Source organism: Myodes glareolus, chromosome 23 (genome assembly GCF_982192425.1).
Source record: "Myodes glareolus chromosome 23, mMyoGla1.1, whole genome shotgun sequence".
NCBI classification, from domain to species: Eukaryota; Metazoa; Chordata; class Mammalia; order Rodentia; family Cricetidae; genus Myodes; species Myodes glareolus.
This window is the reverse complement of record NC_142048.1, coordinates 3,176,263-3,185,170: the sequence shown is the minus strand read 5'-3', so window position 1 is coordinate 3,185,170 and position 8,908 is coordinate 3,176,263. Positions and strand designations below refer to the sequence as shown.

Below are 8,908 nucleotides of genomic sequence, written 5' to 3'. Positions count from 1 at the left end.
TTGGCACTCTTAAATATTTTGTGTATGGGTGCTTTGTCTACATGTATATCTGACTAAATGCCTGGTGTCTGAGACCAGAAGAGGACGTGAGATTCTCTGAGCTGGAGTTACAGATGGTCATGAGCTGCCATGTGGGTGCTGGGAACTGAACCTGGACCCCTTCCAAGAGCAGCCAGTGCTCTTAGACTGCTGAGCCATCTCTCCAGCCCCCTGGTTTTCCTTGTTAAGAGAGTTGAGGTTTCCAAGTATGTTGCCCAAGCACTCTGTGCATCTTTCTGCTTATAGATGCATGTGTGACACAGGATCCTGGGAATGTAAGTAATGGCCAAAGTTGGAGAACTGGACTGGGGTGTAACTCTATAGTAGAGCCCCAGTCTAGAATCCCAGGGATGGGCTGGGGAGTGGGTCTGGGATAGAGCACTTACTATCACACAAAAGATCCTGGGTTCCTTTGCCAGCACAATTAAAAAAAAAAAAGATTCAAGAATATAGTAACCACACAGCTGAATCTGCCAATAAAAAAATGCCTTGTATATTTATTTATATATCTGAGATAAATAATCCAGGCTGACTTCAACTTCTTGCAGCCTGCCTCTATTGTTATTGGCAACCATAGACATCAGCCACTGGAAAACAGCCCAGCCTCCGACCAGCCAAGTGCTGGGATGGGACCATCTGCGGTGTGTGCCCTCCGCTCTGAAGTCACTCTCAGGTCCTCCAGAGCAGAGCCTTGCTTTTTCAGGATTGTCTGCTTTTTGCACCCCTGCAGGGCATATCACCCTTTGCTTGCCCATCCTTGATGCCCATGGAACTTCCTCAAGTTCCTCCAGCTTTGTCAGTGCCAGTTTGGGAGCCTCTCCCAAGAGTCAGGAAACTCCAGATATGCCTTCAAGAAAATCCCGTGGGTTCATGGTACACACATATTAGTCATGTTTGCTGCAGTCATAAAGACCTGAGTTCAGGTCCCCAGAACCCACACAAGTGGGACAGAGCAACACAGGTGTAATCCCAGCACCACTCTGGCAGGGTGGGAGGTGGAAACCAGAGATCCTGTCTCAAAGCTAGAAGGCAAGTCCTACGTGCTAAGCTGTCCTCTGAGCCTCTCATAACGGCACTTGTAGGCCTGGACAACAGTCACATTCCATCTAACACAGGTGCCTTCTCTCCAGAGTGAGCCCTCAGGCGTGACAGCACTGGCTCCTGGCCATTGGCGGTGTTACTAGGCAGCACTACAGGAGGCCTCCATTTTTATTCTCAATATACATTTTCCGTATGTAGGAGGGCCACACAGCCCATGCATGTCTCATGAACACGTGCACATACAGTCACAGGAATGGGACAACGCTGAAGTTAGTGGTGACCCTCGGTCACCAGGGTCTTGAATACATGTCAGCAGTCACCTCACAGCTTCCAAGGCTGGTAACAGTTCTCTCTGACTTTCCTCTCCCCCTTGTTTTCTTGTTTTGGAGACATGATCTTGTTACTAGTCTAGGCTAATCCCCTTGCCTCAGCCTCCCCAGTGTGCTGGGAGGTGGGCATGGTGACTCGTCTCATTCCCTCCCAGTGATAGTGATAGACCCCAGGGACACGTGGATGCTGGGCCTGAGCTCTATCCCTAGCTTTCTGGCAATCTCGAACCTCCTCCGTCTTTCCACTCCTGCCTAGTACCACTCTCCTAAGCCCTTCTCACCACCCAAGTCTCCCCTGCTTATCTCCCTAGCCTCTGGCATATTTCTGTAAAAGTGGCCCACACCTTTTATTGAGAGCAGCCTCCCACTGACATCTTGTACACACATGCAGGCATGCACTCTTGCGTGTGTGCGCACACACACACACACACACACTTGAGGACCATGGCCTCCAGGTCCAGGGAAACCTGATTCAAGGAGTCCATGATCTAGGCACTGAGGTGCACACACAGGGGACAGATAGATCCAATCCTGTGAACTGGGGTCAGACGCCAGTGCCTAGTGAAATCACGCTAGGAAACTGCCAGGCGCTGGTGGAAATAGAGGCCAAAGAGGCTGGAGAGCAGCTGGCAGGCAGCAGTCCACCAGATGAGGTAGGCCAGCACACCACGGAGTAAGAGGGGCGTAAGCAGGCTGCCCAGGACCCCTGCGACTTGGGCCGCCGTCTGCTGGGCTTCATCCTCCGCTGGGTCCACAGAGATCAAAATGTCTGAAGACTGGCGTGGGGTCAGTGGGGTTGGAACAGGGCCCAGGGCCCAAGAGTAGCCGCCTGCACGAGAGGAAAGAAGGTGGAGACAGAACAGTGGGAGTCTAGCGGTGCTCATACTCTGCCCACTAGGTTATACCCCACTGATATTAGGGGGCCTCCATCCTCCCCAGTCTGCTGGCCCCATCCCGTCCCCACAGGAAAACTGTCTGTGGCCTTGACCAAAGGCTGCCCTCATTTTCTAAAGCTGTCCCCACCCTTACCAAGCCGCCTTACCGGCCTTGCTCAGATCCTACTACCAGCTTTTATCTGAAGGCCCCACCTTACCAGATCTGGCCCCAGCCTCTTTCCCCACCAGCCCCGCACCCAAGGTCTTGAGCAGCAGGGTACAGTGCAGAGTAAGGATGAGCGGCGTCAGGTACTGCAGGCTCACCACGGTCACATAGCAGTAGACCCGGACCACCTGGTGGGGAGGCAGTAGAGGCTGCAGAGGGGTTGATCTTCCCTGGGCAGGGACCCCACGACCGGGCCCCTTTAGCCCAGGAACTGTCCCACTCGGGGTGCATACCCGCTGTTGAATCTCGCGGGCCTCAATGCGGCCAGCCTCCTTGCGCAGCTGCTCCACTCGAGTCTTGGCCAGGCAAAGGTAGGCCTGCAGATGTGACCGGGTCACGACTAGCCGCAGCAGGCACAGCACCACCAGCACCCAGAGACGCAGGGAATCGAAGGCCCCTTCTGACGGCCTGCAACAAGAGCCAAGCAGGCAGGGATTTGGGGTGAGTCCTCCTTCCCTAGGCCACAATCTTTGCAGTTCATCCCCGGTCTCAGACACCCCAGGTCCCTCAGTGCCCCGCCCTGACACACGCACAGAGAAGAGGTCATGTTCCTCATGGGTGCCTGGTATAAGAAGTCACGAGCGATAGGCTTTGTCCAGAGCCACAGGGTGCACAGGGGCGACAGGAAGCTGGTGTGCAGGAGCAGCCTGGGAGGAGTACCACGGTGGGGCCAGTCTCCTGACCTCCAGTCTCTAATGCAACCCCCCACCGCACCCCGGGAGCTCCGCCTAACTGCAATAGTGGCCGGTCTGCAGACAGGGTCAGTGCGTCCTGGTGCGTCTGCGCCAGCCTCAGGCCTGGGAAAATGAGGAAGGCGCCCAGCAAGGAACCCAGCATCGCCAGACCAAGGCGGATGGCCAGCTTGGTCACCGGGAGTCTGAGAAGAGAAGGTCTCAGGGAATCCACGATTGGTAAGAATTCAGCCTGGGGAGGGTGTGATCCTCCCTCTACCTGTACCTCCCCTCAAGATCCAGTTCCCAGTACTCACGCCCAGTCCCAATCCTGTTTCTTCAGCACAGGTTCTAGGTTCTGGGCCATGCTGGCAAGACCTAGAGGAAGAAGATCAAGTGTGTGGATTGTTAAGGTTTCTAAGGCTGGCCAGCCTTCCAGCTCCCAGAAGCCACCCAGACCTGCTAGGTGGAACTCTCCAAGAAATAGAACCTAGGGCTGGGGAAATGGCTCAGAGAAGGCACTGGCTGCTCTTCTAGAATCCTGAGTTCAATTTCCAGCACCCACATGGTGGCTGGCAACCATCTGTGTAATGGCATCTGATTCCTTCTGGTGCGCATGAAGACAAAGCATTCATATATGTAAATAATTTGGGGGGGGGGGTCGAGACAGGGTTTATCTGTAGCTTTGGAGCCTGTCCTGGAATTAGCTCTTATAAACCAGGCTGGTCATGAACTCTCAAAGATCCGTCTGCCTCTGCCTCCCAAGTGCTGGGATTAAAGGTGTGCACCATCACCACCTGGCTAAAGAAATAAATCTTAAAAACAAACAAAAAACAATAAAAAACGGGCTGGAGAGCTGGCTTAGCAGTTAAGGGCACTTGCTGCTCTTTCACAGGACCCACAGAGTGGCTCACAGCGATTAACTCCGGTTCTGGGGGTCCAGTGCCCTCTTCTGGCCTTTGCAGGCACTTCACAATCCCGATACAGAGACACATGGCAAAGCACCCATACATATGGAATAAAAATAAACCTTTGAAAATAGTAATAACAGCTGGAAGGTAGTAGCACACACCTTTAATCCCAGCACTCAGGAGATGGATCTCTGTCAGTTGGAAGCCAGCCTGGTCTACAAGAGCTAGTTCCAGGACAGGCTTCAAAGCTACAGAGAAACACTGTCTCGAAAAAAACAAACAAAACAAAAAATTAGTAATGACATAAATCTTTTTTTAAAACCTGTGCATCGGTGTTTTGCCTGCATTAGGGTGTAGGGTCCCCTGGAATTAGAGTTACAGACAGGATGTGGGTGCTGGGGATTGAACCCAGGTCCTCTGGAAACAGAACAGCCAGTGCTCGTAACCACTGAGCTACCTTTCCAGACCCCAGCATGCAGGTGGCTGAGGTCAGAGGATCTCTGAGAGCTCAGTCAGCCAGAGCCATAGAGTGAGACCCAGTTTCAAAAGAGAAAAGAAACAGAAAGGGAACTCCAGCAGGGAGCACACCTACCTGGTTCCAGACCCAGCTCCAGGAGCTCCTCCCGCACCACCTGCACTAGCATGGCTAAGAGGAGGAAGAGGAGGGCGGAGGTGAGGCAGACTGCGCGCTCGCCACCATCTTTGGCACTGAAGTACAGTCGGGTCACCATGAGGAACACCTTGCTGGAGGTGGGGTTAAGAAAGCCAGGGACACACCAGGGCTCTCCTCAGACCCTCCACTCCGGGCAGAGACAACTCTGCAAGAACTGACTTTGGGCACTTGGAGTTTAAACTTGGGGTGTGGGATCAGGCGAGCTGGGGGTGCTGGTGTTCGGTTGGAGGTGGCCTAATGACCTATGAAACGATCAGATAGCATTATGGCAGCTGCAGCTAGGGGAGGAGGGGCAATGAAAATCCCACACAGGTGGCATTTGATGCTACAGAAAAGCCAGAAACCATTTCTTCCTTAGGGGGACTGTGCTGGGAATGGCACCCAGCCTCTCCTGGCTGGACCAAGGGGCCTCTCCGTGCATGCTCAGTCAAACCCACCATTCCTTATCCAGTCACCCATACATGTTTCTAGGCAATACTGTTTAAGAACAAGACACTCATTGCTTTCATGAGGCACCTTGAAATTCTCTTAAGGTGCGGCCCAGGTTAGCAGTCAGCTGTGAAATGTCCCCACAGACCCACATCCTAAACACTTGGTGATCCTCTGTGTTCTCACTTGGTCCCAGCATCCCTGGGCCTCTGCTCTCAATGTAGAAGGACAGGTCTTTCCCAGCTCCAAGCTGTCCTGGTGACATGCTCTTTTATGCAAAGAATATGCTAGAAGGTTTGGCTAAAAAGGTAGACCTGGTACCTTTAATCCCACACTCCAGAGGCAGAGGCAGGTGATCTGTGAGTTTGAGGTCAGCCTGGTCTACAGAGCTAGTTCCAGGACAGCCAGGACTACAGAAAAACCCTATCTCAAAAAATCAAAGAAACAAACAAAAAAAGATGAGCCAGCTCCCAGCAAACTGTCCCCCAGTTTCCATGATCCTATAGACCTGGAGGGGCAGAAACCCATCCAGTGGTCCAACCCAAGACCGTGCAATGACACAGCTGTCGCCCCAGCACTTGGGAGGGCGAGTCTGGAGTCTGAGGTCATGCCGGCCTGCATTCCTGTAACTCTGGGGCAGGTCTGAGGCACAGAGTGACACACAGACAACAGTCAGAGGGACAGGAGGCTCAGGCCTGAGTCCCGCTGGAGGAAGGATACAGACAAAAAGTCAGTGTGAGCAGGCACCAGAACACGGCAATGTTGGTCTCTTGGACTGGGCCCAGCACAAAATAGTAGACCTCCGTGAAGAGGAACACACCGACAGAGTACACCGCGAAGTCCACAAACCACTGGTATTCCAGAAAGAAGCGCAGGACTGCAGAGACAGAAGTCCAGCTGCCTACTCCAGGCTTGCCCGGCCCCACCTCACTTCACCCCAGGCAGGGTGACCCCAATAGCTGGGGTGAGGAGTAGGTGCTGGACCGGGCGTTACCTAGGGCATCCGCAGCAGTGAGGGGACAGGTCTCCAGATGGAAAGGGGCATCTCGAGGCACTGACAATGGCTTCTCGTCATGAAGGCTGTTTGCCCATCTGAGCAAATGAGGACAGTGAAAGGTAGAGCCCAGCAACCTCCTCTGGGCCTGCCAGAGAATGAGGCCAGTGCTGGCTTGGGAAGGATCTTCAGCTATATTAGGTGTGGGGGCAGCCTAGGCATAGGGCCGGCCCAGAGCAAACAGCCAGGAATCCAGCACCGCAGCAGGAGGCTTCTGCCCTCTGGCAGGAGTAAGGCCTGCCCCTGGGAAGGAGAGCATAGGAGAGCCTGAGCCCTGTGGAGTCAAATGGGGGTCACTCACCGGTCCTTCCTGCCTCGGTGCCTTGGTTTCCCTGCCAGCATCCGCAGTTCCTCCTCGGACGGGTGTATGTAGCGGAACAGACTGAGGATAAGAAAGAGTCAGGAAAGCTTGGCCTGGGGGCACGAGGCAAAGAACTCAAATTTGGTCTTGAGGACAGAGCTCTGGGCAGCAGTAGAGGTACAGCAGGGGGCAGTCCTGTGGGAAGGTGGCCCAGGGTGCCTGGGAGTGGCCATAGCCAGGGAATTCTGGGGACATGAGATGTGGGGACTAATCCTGCCACAGGGGGCTAGGAAACCCAGGATACCCTTAAATCTGTGAGCTTTTAGAGCCCAGCACCCCGGATGCAGAGGCAGGCCTGGAACGCAGATGCCTCTGGCCTCCCCAGGTATCTGCACTCCTGGGCACAACCCCACATGTGGAGACACACCTACACATAATTAAAAGTAGTTTCTAAAGAAGAAGAGAAGGAGGAACTGGGCAGGCTCTGCCCGCGGTCGGCGGGACAGGGTTTACTCACCTGCCATTACAGAGCAGCCAGCGGGCAAAGGAGCAGTGTGGGGCCAGTCTGTGCATGAGGGTGGCAGTGAACAGGGTCACCACCAGCTGCACTCCGAGGGCCGCCTGAGGAAGCAGCTCTAGTCAGAAAGTTCAAAGCTCCCTGGGTGAACGGGGAGGGCCGGCCTCGGGCCCTGTTGGCATCTCTCAGAAGGCAACTGGGATGATGCCAAAGTTCATTCTAGGGGTCCCAGACATCCCCACCCACCCTCAGATGACTGGGCCTGACTTCTGTTCCCACTGTCAGACCCCTGAACCCCTTTCCCTGTGTATTTTTGTTTGTTTGTGAGCCCTGGTTGTTCCTATGTAGCCAAGAACCTACAGAAATCTGCCTGCCTCTGGCTCCCCAGTGTTGGGATTAAAGACCAGAGCCACCACATCCAACTATTAAAGAATATTTCCTAGGCCGGCCTGGTCTACAGAGCAAGTTCCAGGACAGGCTCCACAGCTACAGCGAAACCCTGTCTGGAAACAAACAAATAAACAAATGTTTTTTAGCTCAGTGGTTGTGGCGCACACCTTTAATCCCAACACTCAGAGGCAGGCGGATCTCTGTGAGTTTGAGGTCAGCCTGGGGTACAGAGTGAATTCCAGGCCAGTCAAAACTACACAATAAGGCCCTTTCTAAATAACAATGTTTTCTGTGAAGACAGGGTTTCTCTGTGTAGTCCTGGCTGTCCTGGAACTCACTCACTGTGTAGACCAGGCTGGCCTCTGCCTCCCGAGTGGTGGGATTAGCGTGTGCCACTGTCACCATCCAATTAAGATTTTTTAAAATTCTATTTATTTTTATTTTTTGAGGGGGGAGGGTTTGAGACAGGGTTTCTCTGTAGCTTTGAAGCCTGTCCTGGAACTTGCTCTGTAGACCAGGCTGGCCTCAAACTCACAGAAATCCATCCGCCTTTCTCTGCCTCGTGAGTGCTGGGATTAAAAGCATGCTAATTCCAGTCCCAGGGAATCCTACAACCTTCTCCGGCCTCTAAGGACAGTAGATCCACACAGGGTGCACACAAATACTCCCATGCTTAATAAAATATCTTAAAAACAAAAGGAAAATCATGCATAGTGGCACATGCCTGTCATCCCAGCACTCCGGCGGCGGAGGCAGGAGAATCAGAAGTTCAAGAACACCCGAGACTACGAAGAAGTTGTAGTACAACTTGGGCTACATGAGACCCTGTCAGGAAGCAAACACGGCTGCAAACCCGGCTCCCTTCACTCCTAAGGAGTCCTGCACCACAGACTACACCCCACTTCGGTCGACCACCGGCCTCCGAGTCTTCGGGGTCCCTCTCAGCTCTGCCAGGCGGTCCTCCACCCACGCACTCTCTGTGCCCCCCTCCACACGGCTGAAGCCCACACTGCCCCCGGGAAAGATCCCACAGGGCCTGCTCACCATGTCCGCTCCCGAGCGCACCAACGCACGCGGCTGGAGGCGGGTAAGCGCCGCGGAACTTGGCCAATTAGAGACGGGATCCTGTTGACCGGCAGCCTGAGAAGCCGGTCATCGGGCTAAGAACGGGGAAGGTTTCGCAATGCCTGCCGGGAATTGTAGTTCTAACAGGTGCTTTTATGTCTGTTGTCTTTACATTTTTCTTCCTATCTTCTTTCTTTTGTTTTTCTTGACGTGTGTATTCGTGCATACGTGTGTGTGTGTGTGTGTGTGTGTGTGTGTGTGTGTGACAGTTCCTGTGTAATCCAACTCTCTATGTAGATTAGACTGGCCTGAACTAAGGCACACCACTATGTTGGAGCCCCCCTCCTTTTTTTGTTTTTAAATTTTTTTTAAAAGCGTCATAGCCGG

The 8,908-nt window shown here is 53.5% G+C and overlaps 1 protein-coding gene across 5 annotated transcripts; it reads right to left on the bottom strand.

The window, feature by feature from the left end:
• Positions 1–1,230: 1,230 nt before the first annotated feature.
• Tmem161a (transmembrane protein 161A) lies at positions 1,231–8,584 on the bottom strand. 5 transcript variants are annotated; one of them, XM_048427164.3, is made up of 12 exons: positions 8,501–8,584; positions 7,067–7,170; positions 6,550–6,630; positions 6,189–6,286; positions 5,915–6,071; positions 4,685–4,836; positions 3,499–3,559; positions 3,244–3,387; positions 3,044–3,157; positions 2,744–2,918; positions 2,503–2,638; positions 1,231–2,238 (listed from the first exon to the last, which is right to left on the bottom strand). In XM_048427164.3, the coding sequence occupies exons 1-12, from the start codon at positions 8,501–8,503 to the stop codon at positions 1,982–1,984; spliced, it is 1,482 nt and encodes a 493-aa protein (XP_048283121.1). In that variant the 5' UTR covers positions 8,504–8,584; the 3' UTR covers positions 1,231–1,981. The 5 variants fall into 5 exon arrangements, with proteins under 5 accessions (XP_048283121.1, XP_048283123.1, XP_085536636.1 ...); XM_048427166.3 differs by having other exon boundaries at positions 2,542–2,638; XM_048427169.3 differs by having other exon boundaries at positions 2,046–2,238; positions 2,609–2,638.
• Between the last annotated feature and the right edge of the window lie 324 nt (positions 8,585–8,908).